Source organism: Parasteatoda tepidariorum, unplaced genomic scaffold (assembly GCF_043381705.1).
Source record: "Parasteatoda tepidariorum isolate YZ-2023 unplaced genomic scaffold, CAS_Ptep_4.0 HiC_scaffold_13, whole genome shotgun sequence".
Classification (NCBI taxonomy): Eukaryota; Metazoa; Arthropoda; class Arachnida; order Araneae; family Theridiidae; genus Parasteatoda; species Parasteatoda tepidariorum.
The window spans coordinates 216167-236476 of record NW_027261374.1 but is presented as its reverse complement, the minus strand read 5'-3'; the positions used below and the strand labels follow the sequence as shown (position 1 = coordinate 236476).

Genomic DNA, 20310 nt, shown 5'->3' with positions numbered 1-20310 from the left:
ATATATATATATATATATATATATATATATATATATATTTGTGTAAAATTAACTAAGATGTTATGATTTGAGGAGCGTTGATGAACTATCAAAACAGTTGTTATGCGCATATAGCTTTGTTACCCTAAAAGTTTATATGTTGTACGAGATAATTTTTGAAGGTGGTCAAGCTTGTCGCTAAAGGTGGCCAGTGTTGTATAACAGTTATTAACACAGATCATTTTTGCAAAATGTTTTATTGTAGGTGTGTGTGAACATAAACTGTGTGGAGAGCATGGCAGATGTCAAGCAGTTGGAAACAATGGATATTTTTGCAGGTAAGGAGTTTTGTCATTTTGTTTCTTTAGCATGAACGGCGAGAGATCGTTTAATCACTAAGAACGCGTAATTACAAATCCAAATTGGACATGAAAAACACTAATAAAGACATTTTTCTAGTTTTTCCATTGGGAAATACCCTTATGAAATAGTCTGAAGTGGTAACTGAAGTCAAATTCTGTAAGGGGACTGATTGTTACTAAAGGGATAAAAAGTTTCTGTTGGTAAAAAGTAGTAACACTATAAAACAGATATATTACTGACTTTTTCATCGATTACACTGGCACTGGGTGCATTTTACAGGAACTCTTTTTAAGTCCCTATGAGTAAAGGTTCCCAATCTTTTTGTGCCAGGGAAGCCTTTAAGAGGGGAATTTTTTTACGGAACCTAATATTGTAGGTTATTTTAAATTTATTAAAATTATTATTAATTAATAACTTTAGTATTTCGATTAATGTTATTTTCACTTATCTTGGATCTAAGTGATTGGTAAGCCTTAATTTTAAAACTTATTGAAGTAAATATTAATTGCAAAAGTAGTATCTTGAGTCCTTGCTAATTATGCTTCATTGACTATTTTGGACCAATGAGTTCGGCCAACCTTATTTTTTTCCAAATTAAATAAAAATGAAAATAATGATCTTGAATCTATGTGCTTCGCGAATTAAATTTTCTTCGGGTTTGCTAAAGACATGCAAAAATTGAATATAAGAACGTTACTAACTATCTGCATGAAACGCAAGAAAATTTGAATTAAACATGGAGTAATTAAGCATAAAACTCATTTTAAATATTAGAAATTGAACTTTTAAAGATTAAAGAAGATGCTCGAAAACAATACATATTTATAGCTAAAGTTAGACATTGAATTGTTTTAATTTTCCTAAAATTGCTTCCAAATCTGGCTTTGTGTTTGAAAGTTTTACTCGAATATTAAGAACAGAGTGCATCTTTCAAATTTTTTTCTCTATCTGCATGCATAGGAAAGAATTCTTGCTTCAGAAAAATAGTTCAGATCGAAAGTTAGCGAAATGTTATAACTTTTCTTGTTACTTTCGTATATTTGCCTTTTATTTCTACCCAAAAATCTCCCAATGTAATGTTTTCAAATTTCGTTGCAAAAATTGTAATTTGATTTGATTATAATTACATGCTTATAATCGAACGACGGCATTTGGACTTTTATATTGAGGTTGTAAGGGTTTGGCACGCGTTTCATGTCTGCATTTTCCTCTATAGAATTCCAATGGAGTTCTTTTTTCCAAATGGAGCAATTATTGATCATTATTGTTCGGAACATCATTTTTTTATTGTTCTCCAATTGTGATTTGAAGAGGAGGAAAACATTCAAAATTTAGTTCTTTGAACTTACAATCGAAAAGTGTAATTTGCACTTGAAACTGAAATTTTGTCATTGTTCGAAAATATATTAATATGTTATCTCTTTTATAACATTGTTTCACCACACACACATCACTCAACCATGAGCAAACATCAAGTCCCCTTTTTTGGGCTCTATCTTTTAAGCGGCTATTGGTATTACTCTCTTCAAACGTCTACACCGCAACCATCGAGTTGATTTTCAGTCACTACAAATTTAACGTGCACCTTGATGCTTACACAAGCTGGTTGTTTTTTTATTATTGACTGCCAGGTTCAATCTCACAACCCTCGATTATCCAACCAGCTGTGTGAGTGACGCTTCAACCGATTGTGCCATCGAAGTGCACATTGTTGCAAAATAATATAATTTGAAAGTAAGCAGGCCAAAAAGGAGCATTGCATTAGCTTCGTATCATTTGGTGAAAAAAAAATTTGTGATCAAAATGAAGCTTAATTCTAGTGCTAAAAATATAAACGCAATGTAAAGAAGAAGAAAAATATAAATAAAGAGATTATGAGATGCATTTAATGTAAATTGTCAAACTTAAATATGTCAAACATTTTATATGCTTAAGTAATGCCAAAACCTTAGCAAATAAGATAATTTTATATTCGCTTAAGAACTAATACTCTGAAATTCAACAGTTTAGTTATCGTTTGCGGACCATTTTAATTTAAAAGGTCTAATTAACACCAAAATATATATTTTTTATAAGTAATAAAAATGTTTTAATTTTCATTGTAAATAAAACTGATAAGTTATTTCTAAACAAAATGTGTTGGTGAAAATATTTCAATTCTTACATATTATAAATGAAATAAAATAATAACACATGACAGAAAATCACTAAAATGGGAAATTTGGCCATATATTTTAAGTACAAATTTCATGAAGATAATTCTTATCTAAGGAGTGATTAAAGGGGCGTCTAAAATTATTAAAAATTGGTGAATAATAAAAAAGCAATAATCAATTAAAGGAAATTAAACTATCTTAATTATTTTAGTATATTGTAAAAAGTAAATGATTTAAATATAATTCATTTGTGATCGTACATTAGGATTATTACATTGTTATAAGAAATTTCGATCTTTAAAAATAATTCACATCTAAATATCAATCATATGTCACTTAAGCAACAAATTTCTTTTGGGAAATAATAAAAATAATTTAGAATTTTTAACATATTTTAAAATTTTATTAGTAGTAAGTAAAACTACCAGGGAATCATTTAGTGATATAACTTAGTGGATATTGGTCAAGAATCTCCACATTATTTAACCAAAGCTTCCAACAATTTTTTGAAAAAAATATTGGACAGAAGAGTCAGATCTTTTCATTTACTTATTAAAGGATGATTACCAAATGCTAAAAGGTTTTATAAAGCCATGAAGACGCCCGACCGAAAATTCGGAGCAAGTTTTTAGTGTAAAAGTTCAGAAGAGTGGTGATGCCCTTTCTTCACGCACTTCAACCGTACATCCTGATGGAAAGAAATGTTCAGTTTCTCCCACCTTTATTCTATTGGCATGTTTGTTTTTCTTTCTTATTCCATTCTAACGAAAATGCAAAAAAAAAAAAAAAAAACTTAGAATTTCTTAAAGTCGAGTTTAAAATTTTCAAATAATAATTTCGTGGAACCCAGAATGGGAATCCCTGCCTTACAGAGTTTTGTTGAACATTGAATCAATTATGCAGATAAGGAATTAATTTAAGTAAAGAAACCAATAAAACAATAAATTTTTTTAAACCATATTTTTTTTAAAGAAAACTTAAAATAAATTCTGATTGAAACATTTTGGACAAGTTAAGTATTGACTCAAGAAATAAAAGTAAAAAAATATTACTTTAAAGGGCAATAGAAGGTAATAAATATAATAAATATAAAAATAAATTGAATGGTAAATTTTGCTCAACTTTAAAAATATATCCTTTTCCTTTTTTGTTTGACATTAGAAATACAATAATAATTTTTCATAAAGGCATTATTTTATGCAAATTCATTTTTATTACAGCTGCACAGATCATTATCTTGGCCAATTCTGTAATGTTACAAATCCTGCACTGAAAGGTATTTATGTATAAATTTTTTTTCATACTTCTTACCAGATGTTTTATTAAAACTGTGGTATATTAAAGTGCAGTTGAAAAATACAGGGTGTTTATAAAGTCCCGGAACCATTTTGATGTTTAATAACTCATAAAATAATAAAGATAGATTAAAATTATAACATAAATGGTTAGATAGACTCAAAAAGTTTCATGACCCTTGTCCTTGCTTGGCCACCCAGATCACCTGATATAACGCCGCTGGACTTTTTTCTTTGGGGATTTATGAAGGACAATGTCTACAGGAGGATCGTGTCGAGCATTGATGAACTGTAAGCCAGAATTACAACCGCAATAGCCTCTGTGGATGAGGACATGCTTGCCGCTTCCTGCCGTGAAATCGACTATCGACTTGATATTCTCCGTGCGACGAAGGGGGCACACGTGGAAGTTCATTGACTAGGATCATAAAACTTTATGAGTCTATCTAACCGTTTATGTTATAAATTTTTATTTTATGAGTTATTAATCATCAAAATGGGTCCGGGACTTTATAAATATCCCCTGTATATAACTATTTATGTGTGATAGATTGTATTTAATCAAAATTGAGGTATATATATATATATATATATATATATATGTAGGAGGAATAATTTTAAAATCTATCTTTCATCTCCTCATGTTCTGTGATTTTTGCCATTTAAATCTTTTTCATCATTAATACCACAATGAATATCTGATTTTGACGGGCATTCTGTTTTTTCAAGATTTTCATCTACATTGTCGAATGTGTTAAAATCAATATCTAAAGAAAAATAATTCTGGAATTTCTCCTATAATTACAACTGTTTATTTTTGTTAAAACCAAGTTAGATGAATCCAGAATTAAGGAATCAATTTTCAATTGTACTTCTCTTACCTCTTCCCAAGATCTTTAAATAATCACAATGGCTTCCATAAGATTCATATATTTCCCTCTCTGCGTTAATGTTTCTGATTAGTCGCTGGACACATTTATTTTTTCGATAAATTTGCCTCAGGTTTTTTGTAACACTATAAGCTGAAAATTAAACAAAAAGACATTATTGATAGATTAAAAATGGTAGTTTTGGATGAACTGCAAAATTGTTAACGAATAATAGAGCATTTTTTCCTTCACTTTGAGATTTGTCATCAAGTTTTTAATTACCATTCTTCAAAATTTGTACTCGTCAGCTGTGTCTCTTTGTTGATTTTTGTACTTTAAAGGATTAAATGGTAGAAAAACAACTTGTCCTAGCCTATTTTTCAATGACTAGTAACTGTTACTTCTCCGTGTTGGTCACGTCGCTTTCAACCATAATAATAATTCTTTCCTTACTTCTTTTTTTCCCATGTCACCTTTTCCGTCTGAAAGTTAGTCTTTTCATGTAAACGTATGAAGTAAAAACCAATTTTATCCGTGTTAAAGATGTCATCAGGACTGTAGCCTGTAAGTAAAAAAGGCAACACATAGCGAATATAATCATCACTGTCAGCTTCAGCTACACTAGCACTTTTACCGAATATCACTTTTTGCCAAGCTATCCGGTACTTGCTTGAAAAGATTCAATTCTCATTTTTGTTTTGAATATCTTTCATCTTATTCTCGTGTGAGGATACCTTGAGGAGCAATATTTTTTTCTAGTATTTGTTTCAACCATAAAAACACGGCATTCTCCATCTTGCGAAAACTTGATTGTTTCAAACGTTTTCTATCAGGAGCAAAAAAATCATCTTATGAAATACTGGGGAGAAAATGGTGATAATCTATTTTTTTTTCTTAATGGAGACATTCTCGGAACAAACAGCTATTGCCACAGGGTATCAACACTATACATCAAAACAAACGATTGCAGTGTTTTTTTCGCTTTAATAAAACACTTTCCTAGAAAGTTTCGCGGAATACTGCTCGTCATTATATTACACCCAGCCCTTTTTTTACTTCATGTCACAAGCTTTTTTCTAATAACAGTATTACTTAAATAATTGACTTTTCTTCTTTTCTTATAAATGGAAAAAACTATGCTTGCAAATTACTTCAAATTAAGGAAAATACTACTAACTACTAAATTATTAAGGAAATAAATATATATTTCAAAAGAATTGCATAAGGATTCCAGATTAAAATATTTATCATCTTGCAAATCATAACATATCATAAACCTATTCAAATCAATTTTCTGAAGACAAAAAGAACCAATTCCTTTTATCATATGCTTTCTATGACTTTGTCTTCATTTCCGAAATTTCCAAATTTTGTTTCAGGAGCAATTGTCGGATATTTAATTTTTCCCACTCAAATTACATTTTTGTTACAGTTTTTTTTCTTACTGTTAGCTGCTATAAACGTGTTTCATTTTTCAAATCTCTAGAATTGAAGAAGAGTGGCATAACTACAACTGCAATTGTTGGAGGTGTGCTCGGTGCTGTTTTGATAATTGTCCTTATTGCTGGATTTGTGTATTTTAGAAGGTAAGTGAATTTTTCGAAAAAACCACTTTATTCCCCTAATCAATACATAAAGTTCCAAATAAATGCAATGCATTACAAAGTTTATACATATTCAAAAAGAGGAATTCATATTCCGGAAAATAAATTCATATTCCATAAAGAATTCATATTCCTTATGAATTCATATTCCTTATGAATTCATATTCCAGATTTATAATAGGTATTTAAAAACAGCATGTTTTCAACTTTAAATTGAACGTAAAAGTCAGTTTTCTTGTCTAACTAAAATATTTTTCTTATTCTTTAATATCAACATGTCATCAAGAATCGAATGAGTGTTACATACGGTCATGCGAGTTTAATGAAATTGTTTCATTGATAATTTTGTTTGCATTACGAACTGTCTACATTTCATTCAAAAACAAAATGTGGTTCTGTTTATAGCAAAATTAGAATTTTTTCTTTTAGTTTTGAATATAATTAATTGCATATTAGTTTATTTGAGAACTACTACATAAAAATAAAAGGTGACGATTTTGTCTGTCAACTCACTAAATTTTATTTTTTAGGAATAAGAAGTTTGTCAATAATGATGAAGAATACTCAAAACATAGAGAACGTGCCATTTATGCTGAAAGGGTAATTATTGTTTTTTGTATTTAACTTTAATGATATTATACTCTGATTAAATGTCCAGCCTACTTTTATCTCTAAGTCTTTTCGTATATTTAGGGGGACCGGAAAGTAATGTCGTTTCGGGGCATTTGATAATTGTTATCTAGATTTTATTTTTAATCAATACTGTGTTCACCCTCGTTAGCAACAACCTCTCAATGCTGGATCGAAAATGAATCAAAAGGGATCGAAAAAAAGGAATTGGTTTTGAAGACTAACGAATATTTAATGCACCGAAACAACATCACCTTCCGGTCGCCCTAATACTTGACAGCATCAGGCTCCTTTAAGATTTTATTCAGCTCAGAGTTAAATCTTCTTTTCCATGAGCCGTTTACCTGAGTTCCACTACAGATACTTTATAGTAACCTTCTTCCAAAAATTGGAATCATCTCGTCTATCGATATCAATACCCAGGATTCAAAAGCATAAATCAAAATAGTTCTTAAAAGAGTTTTATGCAAGAGTAATTTAGTTCGTGATTTAATGAAGTTTGATCTCATATTTTTTCAGACTGTGAAAACACGATCAGCATTTATAATTTTTTTATGCATTTCTGTTGTAAGGTCATTGTTATTGTTAAATTCCGCTCCTAAATAGGAGGAGTAATTCACTTTTTTAAACTTGTATTCCTCAATTTTTAAATGATTAATTTAGAGATCTGAATTTTCTACACTTCTATAAGTGCAATTTAATAACAATTCCATTGTTAATTTTCTTGATACTTTCCATCACCTTTCTGCCATGGCAAAAACAAGCTGATATCCTTATTTGGAAACCGCAGAAACTTACTTGTAGCAATAATAAATGCCAGGAACCACCAAAGAGCTTAACTGATTTCTAAAGGAATTAGTTTCCTCCCTGATTAGCATGCTTGGCTACTCCGTTATCACTGCCCTTAATCAGGGGTCTGTTTAGAAGAAATTTAACGTATCCTTCACAAAACAATTTATCTTTTAATCGGACCCTTCACAAATTTGTTTATCTTCATTATTGTTTTGTTAATAGAATAAACCCTACCCAGGAAGGGGGAGGGAAGAGAAAGACAGATGTAAACGAACTAAATTTTGTCTTCGGCAGACGCTTCATTCTTTATTCGCCCGAAATGAATATTCTGCGTTCAGCAGTGTAGGCTAAATACCAAATATTTATGTGTTGCATCGCTAATTTAGTAGCTGCAATTGCTGTTTATTTTTTAAAATTTAATTTTTTTAATTGTAGTTTTACAGTTCTGAGCATAAACTTGTATGTCTTTACAATTTAAAAACTCCTTGAAAAAGTTTTTTTGCAATAACGGACCCTATTTGCACAAATTCACAAAAGTGGACCCTGGTTAAAAGAATGTGACTTAACGTTTATTTTATATTCACAAATTACAAGACAATTTTTTCACAATTTTACAAAAACGGACCTTTCAAAAAATGTCTGGACAGACCCTTGACTTAATATTTAGTTTTAGAACCCTATTAAAAATGTTTAAAAAAAACATATACTCTAGGGAGCGTTAAATAGTATTTAAGTTAGGAGAAATTAGAATTCAAGTAAAAAGTGGTTATTGGAATTATTTTTTAATTTATTTGCATGAATACTAATTGGCTACCGCAAATGCGTTTACTTAATGAATTTCCTTTTTGACAGGATTTTAAAAATATAAATTAAGTGCAATGGTTCTGGAGCCGACCGGCCTGTGTAGGGGGCAGGGAACTGTCCTTGAATCAGAAAGGTCCTGGGTTCGAATCTCGGGCAAGGCATGGGTGTTTCTTTCCCTCTCTCTCTATGTTCTATGTCCTTTCTCCTTTGTGTGTGAACGTGACCCGCCCTATAAACGGGTTGTGGTTGTGCGAATGGCGTGGCAGAAGTCGAAGTCCTGGCCATAGATGGCGCCACTGAAAAACAGGAACAATCGCACCCCTCCACTGCCTAAAACAGGCATACGACAAAAAAAAGGTTCTGGAACACCCAGTGCTAAATATTTGCTCTAATGCATTTCTGTATAATTGTATTCAGTACAATGCATCACAAAAAATCACATAAACACTTAATGGATTATAGAGTCATTATTGTTTTATATACATTTATCTATAGGCTCGACAAGGTATTAGACAACAGCGTGACGGCTCTGGTAACCGCAGCAACCAACATTCCTTAGAGCGAAGAGGAAGTGGCGACTACAGACAGTACCGCAATGGTGAATCTCACATGATACCACGTGTTCAAACTGGGGCAAGCAGACCTCTTCCAGATATGAGCGATGATAATAGAATGCATACTAACAATGATAGGCGACCTCAAAGAGAACATTTTTCCGACGATGATAGGCGCAGTCATCGTCCGAAAGGGGCTGAAGCTGCTACACATCGTTCTCTCAATCGGTCCTCTGATCATTTAGATGATGATGGTAGAAGGGTTAGTGTAGTGCAGTACAAGAACAGAGGATATGAAGAGGATTGAACTATTATTTTGAATTTTTTAACATAAGGACTATAAGAAAATCAGCCTTATTGTTACAATGACATTTTAAAAAAAACGTTTTTCTTTCTACTGATCGTTTACATATATTGTATGAAATTTTAAACGATGTAGTTGGCTTTATTGGTTTTGTTAAAAAGTTATCATTGTTAAATTAAAAATATGCATGCTTTTGTAAATACTTTACTGCTATGTTGTAGCGATTAAATTTTAAACAATGATTATACAAAGATTTATTAATTGATTTCAGTAACAGTTTTATTATTTTAGACAAATAATCTTGAAACTTCATAGATACATTTATATCTTTTTGCAGTTTCATCCAAAACTTAGTTTAGTTTATGTGCCACACTTTTAAACATTCATCGAGAAGTGAGATGGAGTTTTTATAAGAAATTTTGATATAATTAGTAAAGAAATAACTTTTCATTTCAAAACTTTGCATTAAGACTTAGACAAGTTAGGCATATAAACATTTAAAGAATCAGTTGATTTCAGTGATAAAGCTCAAAAATATTTAGTAAAATATTCTATACTACAATAAGAAAATGAGTCTTTCTCATTTTGTTCATCTATCTAAAATATTAAAAATTAAAATAAAATTAATTCCAACATAAATTTTGACTTACGTAATGAAATTAAAAGTGGAAAACCTTTTTTTTAACTCAAAATAATATTGTCTCTATTCACATGCCAGTATTCTACTATTATATAATTAAATTTATATAATTATATTTATTTAATTATATATATATATATAATTACATTTATATAATTATATTTAAATAATTTTGTTAATATCATCCAACTATTCGACTGCTGAAATTTAAAAAATAAAATGTCATTTGATCAGAAAAAATAATAATAATAAATGATAATTAGACACAAATAAAAGAGAAATTATTCTTCCTGAAGTCTTCTGGAATTTATAGTATATTCTTTTAATTATTATATGCCAACAATGAATCGTAATGCATTTCAACATTAAGTAAGAGAAAATTGCACATGTAGTGTCAAATAGTAATAAAAATGGAGAAAATTAAAACCGTTTTCATAGTTTGGCGAATGTTTATCACTGAAAAAAGTCACTTATTTTCTGTTGTGATTTTCTAAAAAATTTACCAGTCAACAAAAACTTGGGTCATACACGCAAGGTTTCGTAAAATTGCTTCTGACTTTTACTGCACAGTAAATAATTACAGTACAGTAACATTACTGAGTCACTGTGAAGAATTCCGGAAACAATTACGGTAAAAAGTAATGGCCTCCTGAATGCAGTAACCTTAAAATTTCATTTTACCGTAACTTTTTATACCATATCTTTTACAGTAACATTGATTTAATTACCATGCAGTGATTTTACACATTAAATATTTTTTATAAAAATAAAGAAGTATCAGATTGTTAGCTCCGTAAAATGGTAAAAAGGTTTACATTAAAAAGTATTGATACCCTGAGTGCCAATACTTTTTACCGTACTTAGGCCCCGAATTTTTTTTACAGTGGAAAAAAAAATCCGAAAATACTAGTAAACACAATTAATATGTTTTACAAGATTTCCCAGTTAATGTATCATTTATTTTTATCATTTAATATAATAAGTTTACTTTATGGAGTAAAAAAACTATTTTATTTGATAATTTTATCGTTGAGTTGTATAGATAATAATTTAACTAATTGTATATAGCAGAGTTTGCCTTTCAGACCGTATCTGTATCTAAAGATCAATAACATTTGTATAAAATGTACTTTTTTGTTTCAATGGTATCTCTCAAGAAGCTGTAGTTTTTATGCATTTTAATAATATATTCCTAACCAGGATTATTTAACTTTCCCTCAAAGGAATACTAAGTGTCTCAACATCCCTGCTACGTAAGAGGTGATAATAAGAAGACAATGATACATTTCAGTTTATAACACAATAGGTTTAAGCCAAATGTCGCGGAGGAAAATAAAAAAAAGCATAGTTTAATGCCTTACACTTGAAGCAATGCGATAAATTTAAACTATATATATAATCTTGCCGTGAAGAATTATCTGGGCTTTAGAACTGACAAATAACTTATATTTCAAAATTTACTAAACTTTTTTAAAAATCGCCAATTTGGCAACATTTTTCAACCTAGTGTAAAACTATCAAAATAACTGCCTTATTCTCAGTTTTTTGCAATTTTTTATTAAGTAATGCAGCATAAGAGAATGATTTCAAATATTACAAAATTAGACAGAAAACGCTTTTTATTTTCACAAACCTCTGGATATTGCATTTTTGCGCCATTTTCAACCTTTTTCAGGGCTGGATTTAGATTGGCTAAACTTGACCTAACAGCCATGAATAGCAGTTGAAAACTCACTGCAGCTATGCTGTTGCTTATCCTCTTCTGGCCTGATGAAGTCAGACCAGATCTATGAACCCGTTGACCTGAATGAAATCAAACACCAAAAGAGGAGTAGAGTAAATGTCTTCCCAGAGAAGACAGTTCAGGATGTGATCGGCGGAAGCCCGGTGTAGATGGCATTTAGGGCAGAGGTTTTAGTTCCCTCAGAAAATAGTAAACCTTTAAGATGGCCGGTAGCTAGGCGGGAGATGGTGGTGCAGACTCTCCTTTCAAAGAGAAGGGTTGGAGGGATTTTAGGCGTGTGTTGCAATGAATTGAGCAGAGGACTGTATCATTCAAACAATAATTTTATTTTGATATAAGAAACAGCAAATAGTCCTTGTCGGACTGGAGAGGAGCGGTTGACCCGCGTGATTCTCTATGTAGAGAGAGAACGAGAATGGTTATTTTTCGTGGCGCGTGATGAACGCCACTTACACCCACTCATGATCCTTTAGAAGATCATGCGTGGGTGTTAACTTTATTTCTTAGAATTAAACATATCTTATTAAGCGTTAACAAGGGTCAAAGAAGCTCCAGACTTATTTCCCTTGTTCCAATGGTGGGTGGGGGGAATCAACCTGTCTCTGAGAAGCTGGAATTTCTTCAGGGAGTTAGGAGCGGCTTGGGAGTCTGAGGAGATAAGACAGTCTTCTACCTCCGTGTGCTCCAGTCTTCGGACAAACAGAAGCTACAAATTACCTTACCATGAACCAGTTTACTGCAGCCAAATGCCGATCTGGCTGAGTAGTGGTTAGGGCGCGGACCTCACATCAAAAAGGTCTTTTGTTCGAATCCCGAACAAGGCACGGATATTCTTTCATTCTCTGTACTATCGGTCCTTACTGTGGCAGCAACGTTAGCCCATCTAATATGATGCCCCTGAAGAAGTGGCTAACAAATCTGCCCTGTCGATACCTAAATGACGAAAGTCAATCGGGTGGGCATTGGAAAAAAAATAAAAATAGCATACTATTCGCAAAAAAGCATCCTTCATATTACGATGGAGCCTTCGAAAAAGAGCTTTAAATGTTATTTTCAAAGGAACAAGCGAAGTGTATATGCCTGCATAGAAACTTAAAAATAATTTATGAACTTGTACATTCAGTCAAAAAATATGAAATAAACAAAAAACTATCCTGAAAATTAAACTAGCTTTCAGAACTAATTTCAGATTTGAAAACCCACACACGAATTCGGTAAGACCTGGTACCAGTGTAAATGTAACAAAAAATTTGTTCGGCAGTGTTACTTGGGCTTCAGAATGGTTGAATAGCTTTAGTATTTTAAACATTACTAAGCTGTGTTAAAAAACGTCAATTTGGGGAGATTTTCTACCTGAATTTTATCCTGGTAGTGATTTGATTTGAGATATTTACACTAAACACCCAAATTCGAATTAAACTTTTCAATTTCGTAAGTAGAAAAAGTATGAGAAAAAATACTAATTCTTATAATTCTCAACCATTATGGCCTAAAATTATGAAAAAAATATCTTTCATTCTTTCATACAGGTGTTAGTGTTCTATATCTTTACAGTTGCATCCTTTATTTTTAACAAGTTCATTTTCTAGACATTGATCTATGGTGGGTTCCTATACATTTCAGGAAACTAAAGTTAAACTTATAGAATAAACATTACATAATTTATATCGTAAAAAGAATTCGAATAAAGAAATAAATTTTAAAAAGAATTAAAATTTCTATGTACAAAAAATATTTGAAACAATTTGCAATCTGCAATGCTTTATTTTTTTCAGCACAGAACACAATATTGAAATGATTTTCTTAAATAACAGATAATTTTTAACCTCATCTTTTAATAGCTTTGTTTAGGTCACCATTAGGTAGTTTAATAAAGAAAAATACTCTACTTTCTTTATAAGCATTGTTTTGTTTGTATACACTAAGGCAAATACTTTTTGTTATACTTCTGACATCTATGTAACTCCATTTTAATTTCATGAAGTATTATTTAGAAAATTAAGTACACTGTTATGTTAAGAGCTAGTAATGTAAAGTATATATTGGGTAAACTATATTTGAGAGTGCCCCTTGATTCTCGCCAAGTTATGATCGCGATTGATCGCCAAGCTGGGCAATGTTGAAAACCAATCGTGATTCTGATTGGTTTAGATTTTAGCACTATTTTAAAATGTTCAACGGTATACGTAATTTTAGAGGTCCGTTAGTTCTGCATTGGATACCGGCTGGTAAGGTTACTTTTGTTTCTGGTCAATAAGATTGAAGGTATGTGGGCAGTCATAAAAAGGGATTTTATTCACCATTTAAAATAAACTTTTTTTCTGAAAAAAACAACAACATGCGATCCCTTTCATAGATTAGAAAGGCTTATTATTATATTAAATTCTAAAGAAGAATTGTTTGCGTGATTTAAAGGAAATTGTTTTATATAGTTCCTGTAATTGTAGCTATCATTTAGCAGCAAGCAAGAAAGAAAAAATTATAAATTTATGTGCACTATAAATATAATTTGATACAAGAAGGGAAAAATATGCTAAAATCTATAGCAATCTTAAGTTTGCTGGATAATTTCTTAGTTTTCACATTAAAAAAAATTCAAACGTTAACTAGGTAGAGGAGATGCATTTCTTACGTTTTTAAACTCGTTAATAGTTGGAGAGTAGTAGGATGTACAGAATGAGACGCAGCGATTTACCATTTTAAAGATTTCACTCTATAGGTAGCTCTTGCCTTTAAAAATCTACATTTTTTAAAAAATTTTGTGAATATTCAAGGAAATAATGCTGTCTAACTAATGTAAACATTTACAAGGGAACTAGCGCCCTCTACGGGAAAGAAATAAACTTTCGAGTTGAGATGTAACATCAAATTGATCTAGTTCACTGTTGGTAATTTTTCATCCTGTACTCTAAAGGTTACGATCGCGTTCAGACACTTCAATATTAAACACTTCAGTTTTAGTCTATCTTTGCCGCAGCTTCGTTGACTTATCTCCCTTCAAATATTGATTTATGTTTATCTGATAATCACACATTTACCCCGAATGCTATGAAATGTTTGAATCAAAGTTATCACTTGAATTGTAATCGAAAGTTTCTTTTTCTTTTATAAATAAGGAGGTTGTTGTATATAATTTATTTTCAGCAGTAGTACAGTCTATATTTTTTAAAGATTTAGATGAGGGATTATTACAGTTCAAAAAACAAAATGTTACATTATAAAAGTATTTTATTAACTTTTATGAATACAACTTGCTTAGCTAAAATTATTTAATGCTAAATGATTTCATATAAAGTTGACTTTATAGGAGTCCAGGGCTTTTAAGTTAATCTATTATATCTAAAAATAACGTGAAATTCATTGTTAATATCACTTTCTTTTTGATCTAATAAGATAATTGTATATTTTATACAATTGTACAATTATATAACATAATATAATACAAAATTATACAATTATATAACGTAATATAATTGTATAATTTTGTATTTTTAGGTTTTTGAAGTTAAAAACATTAGTAAATGAGTCAGAAAGTAAAATAATCTTCCATGGAAGGTCAAATGCCACTCGGTTTGCAATTTCCCGGAAAAAAATAATGGCTAAGGAAACATTTATTTAATTGTTATTTTACCATTTTTAACCAAAACAATCAAATAACCATAAAAAATTTCAAAATGTTATCTGTGAAAAAAATAGTTAATTGCCTGTTTTCACCTGATACATTTAAACAACCAGCATTTCATTCCTGCTAAATAGGTTCAACTTATGGAACCACTTAGTTCTTGTAAGCAGGGTGCATACTACAGTCGTGAGGACTAATCTATTAATTTTATAACTGGCTGGAAGGAGGTTCGATTCCCAGAGTTGACACCGCAATATTTTCCAACTTTCTTCAATTCATGAAATGTTTCCAGTATCTTGCACACCCCAATTGGTGACCCTGGATTATTGGAATACGAAACTCTCCTTCACGCATAAATAGCAGCACCATGGAGATGTTTACACAAAAAAGACTAGTACTCCCATCTCTCACGTTAGATGGCACCATCGGATAGATTGATTAAGCAAGATTTCTCTCCCCATTTGACGAAACATAACTCAACCACAACCTTACTCCAATGTTCCTTTACCTAACGAAGCGCTCAACGTAACTCAGCTCCAATAACCAGCTAAATTTCATTTTTACGGTATAGAGAGCATGCTAGTTGCAACTGGTTACAAAATTGAAGAATAATGTATTCACGGTTTTTTAATGATACTAGTTGTAAACGAAAATATAATCATAATTGCAAAGGTAGATATCTGTTCTTAAACGTAAAGTTTACGGTTAAATGGACTGCTGTCTTATTATATCATAATTTTTAACGAAAAATTTAGCCGTGCATGGTAATCATGTGTCAAAAAAGTGAACACGATAAAAAAAAGTTTAAAAAAAATAACTAAAAAAACAAATGGTTTGTTGTGTTCAAATCATTTAATTCTTGCTCACCAATTTAACAATGATAATAATAACTAATGAAAGTTATTAAAGAATTTTTTTCATAATAACCAGCATTTGCAGTTACACTGTGGAGCAAATTCTAGTTAACAAAATTCTCAGCTAGCTATGTAATCGGATGATGTATTTCATTATTAATTTTGAGTTGGAGAGAATTATTTAACTGGTTTCCTAAATAGAAGGCAGCAAATGGTCCATTTTTATCTCCTTCCGATATTTTTATTTGTCTTTTCAAGCATTCTGTAATATTTGTGACACTTAGATTATTATCAATATAGTTAGAGTATTGCTTTATATTACACAGAAAATATGAAAATTTTATTTCCAACACCAGTTAGAGAAATTTGCTTTTTTGATGAACACAATAGCAGCATTCAAGTTATTTGCGTCTTCGTAGTGTATAAATGTAACTCAAATAGATGAGGGCCTTGCTGAAATTTCTAACTAATCATTTTATTAAGAATTCTTTGGATTGTTATTTACATTTACTAAATAATATTTCATTAATTAAGTATTCTGTCTAACGATTAATAATGCAAGTTTCTCTTATTTAGGAAAACTGGAAATCGATGAAATTTGTGTATGTTTAAAAGTGCACATTAATGCATAACTAATGAATTTCTGTAAATTAATTTGAAAATTTAATTTGAATAAATTGCTAGAAATTATGTCACAAAAATATAATTAAAAATCTTAAACCCATTTACCACATTTCTAATTAAAGTATATTTTTTTCCAAATATATATGAATATACGTATATAATTTTTTTGTTAACTGACATGAAAAATTTTATTTTTAAATCGCGAAGTTTATTATCGAATAATTTAAGGTAAAACAATTCTCAAATAAAAACAGTAGTAGAAATAGCAATAGATAAACAGTAGAAGAAAATGTATTAAGCATAAGAAAACAGTATATTGTGTAAACTAAAACCATAATCATTTTCAGTTTTTTTATGTGTTTTAAATTGATTCATTTACATACTATTCAAATGTATGTACCAAACCACGTCGTTACATTAAAAGTATTTAGTTTTCGTAAATTTCTAATTAATTTTTCGAAAATAAAAATGCCGTATAAACTGTTTTTCCCCCACACCTTTTGTCTAATCCACTGTCAATAAACCACAGATAGTTAGATATGTGAGATAATTGCATACTATTCTGATGTTCGTACCGAACCACGTCATTACAATAAGAGTGTTCAGTTTTCAGTAAGTTTCAAATTAATTTTTCGAAAATAAACATGCCATATAAACTGGTTTTTTCCACACTTTTTGCTGTAAATAAACAACAGGTAGTTAGACATATAAGATAATTCAATAAATACATAATTTTATTTATGTATTATGTAATACCATACGCAAAATTATCATACTATTATGTGTAAAATTTTATATATTAATCAATTTTAACTAATATATAATGCATTGCATACACTGTATATAGTAATACATAATTTCTACGTATTAACCTCTTAGTAACGGCTAGTAAGATGAGAAAATTCTTCACTTACTATGGCGTTTCCGAAACTCATCCCCCACTTAGTCAGGGAAAGGAGCTACTTTTACCACCCATGAATGGGAAACATTTTGTTGCAATTTGTACTCATGCTCCTAGGAGGGAGCAGAAGCTAGGTCGTAGGTCGGTAGTTATTTTTTGTATAGTTACGCATATTTTGGCTTACTTCCTTTGTAAAGAATTTAAAAGTTAAAATCTAATTTTTTTAAACATTTTATCAAAAATATATTAACACTTAATCTAAAAAATGCATGCATTTCAAAAATTATTTAAATTTTTTATTGATTTTTTTTTTTAAAAAAAAGGACGCATATTTTATTGTTTTCGAAAAAAAAAACTTAACTTTTTTAACAAATCAAGCATTGTTTGATGTTTTATCCTTAGTTTAAAATTATAAGCGCATTTATTATGATGGATAAAGTTAAGGGGCGAAGTTCTTAAAATTGTTTGAAATGAGATGTGGATAAAACAGTAAACGTCATATTTTTTCTAGATTTTGAAAATTTATTTCATTTATCCGTTTCAAAACTGAGACCAAATGTAAATTTGTATTATATAGGGAAAATTAACCGGTGAAGTAACGCTTAAGCTTATCTTGCATTTAAAAAAATCATAAAAATTTTAAAAATTTTAATTTTAGCTAAATGATAGTGCCAACATATTTTTTATTAAATGTAAATTACGTAAAAAAAATTAGAGAACTTAGATAATATTGTTTTAAGTTTTTGGTGGTTCAAATAATAAGTAGTAAGATAACCATGTGAAGATACAGTTCTTACCAGTGAATTAACACTAAATTTTCCAGTGAATGAACACTTAATTTTGAGATTTTATGCTCTTTAGAAATTCATAGGCCATACAAATGTCTAAAAATAAGATTTTTATTGGAATTATAACATGTCCCCTCTTTAAAGTGGAAAATTATCCTTTTTTTTCAGTCATGAAATGGAAAGTAAAATGGGGTTGAATACAGAATATTTTTTTTAAAATTTTCTTTCTCACAGTTGGATAGTCGATTCTAAATCATTATTGTTTATCATTGTAAAATCCGATGATGTTTTATTATTATTATTTTATCGCGTTTTTGTTTAATCTTTTCCCCCATATTATTTTAAATTTTTTTTTTATCTTTCTAAGTATTTCTTGTTCGTTTCATACTCCCTTGCTTTAACTTTTCTTCAGCTCTTTCAGTCTCTTTAAAATTTTGTCCTTTTTCTGAAGTTAATGCAAGAGGTAATTTATTTTTTATTTTTATTTTGATTTGATCTAATATTTGGCGAATGTAAATACATCTTCGTAATTTCTTCTGATTTTCCAGAACTATTTCTAGAATTTCTCACTGAATAATTGATGAGAAAAGGTGTTTCGGAGTTTGAGGAAAATCCGTCTCTCATTGACTTATATCTAGAGCTTTCTTGCTCATTAACCTTATTAGTGTCAAATGGAAAAATACCACATTTCTTAAGAGCATTTTAAATTTTAATTTCATCAGTTGATGCATCAAAAGTTCATTTAAAAATGGATGAAAAATTCCCTCCACATATTGCTTTACAACTTTTGTGTTTTCAAGATCTAACGTAAGATTTCCATGAAGCATTCAAAGCTCGAAATACGCCCACATCACAAAGCTGAAGTACGCTTGTAGAATTAGGTAGATAGTGAAACCAGAGAATTTGTTTTGATGAACCAAACTTGATCATTCTCAAATTGATATGAGATTCACCCCCATTCAGAAAAAAGTAAAGTAAGGAATTTCATAGTATTTTCAATTAGCATTGGGTAGAAAAAAGCATTTGCAATATATTCGTAAAATGTTGCTGCCGTCATTGATTCACTTCATGAATCACTTTTTCAAATGGAATATATAGCATTAGCTAATTTTGCAATACCTCCAGGAATTTTTCACTAAGGAAAACTACCTTTGGAAATGCTTTTTTTTCACTAGCTGACATCTTGCCTACAACTGCTGTTCTTTCTTTTTCTTTCCTATGAACTGCAAAGTATAAATCCTTATAAATGTTTGGGCCTGTTTTCAACTCCTGTTTCGTTTGCATTATTGATGAGATCACTTTCTTTAAATGATGCCAGGGTTGCTTTCCTCTTCAAGATTTATCTAAAGTTCCTTAAACCACTCTCGAATATTTTTCTCTGTAAGGCAGGTTTTGTCTTTTGAAATTATCTTCGCATTGCGCTGAGTTATCAGCGGATGTCGTCTTAAAAAAAGTTTCACCCATTTCCACCCTGCATGATTGTCTTTAAATTGATGTTTTCTATCCGTTTCCGTCAAGACGTGAAAGACCACATTAGGAAAATAATTTAGCTAATTATTTGCGCAAGAGACCGAAGAGAAATGTTCGATTCAAGTTTTCATTATTATATTTATTTAGTTTTCGATTAGTAAACATATTTTATAAAGCTGTCTCTAACGTATGATGTAACTAATCGCTGCATTTATAAAGATAAATTATGAGCAAATTATCATTATAATCATTTTCATAAATTTAGCTTTTAAATTATCATTTTGAAATGAAATTACATCAGGGATTATTCATGCAAC

The 20310-nt window shown here is 30.1% G+C and overlaps 1 protein-coding gene across 7 annotated transcripts in view; it reads left to right on the top strand.

Moving 5' to 3' along the window:
• Positions 1–9601, top strand: part of LOC107444788 (fibropellin-1) — a gene marked incomplete at its 5' end in the record, with an annotated part of 71059 nt that extends 61458 nt beyond the window's left edge. For all 7 annotated transcript variants that reach the window (XM_071188492.1, XM_071188491.1, XM_071188493.1 and 4 more), the window contains 5 exon segments: positions 245–317; positions 3719–3774; positions 6149–6248; positions 6797–6866; positions 8988–9601. In XM_071188492.1, coding sequence (XP_071044593.1) covers positions 245–317; positions 3719–3774; positions 6149–6248; positions 6797–6866; positions 8988–9353 — 665 coding nt within the window.
• Positions 9602–20310: the final 10709 nt, after the last annotated feature.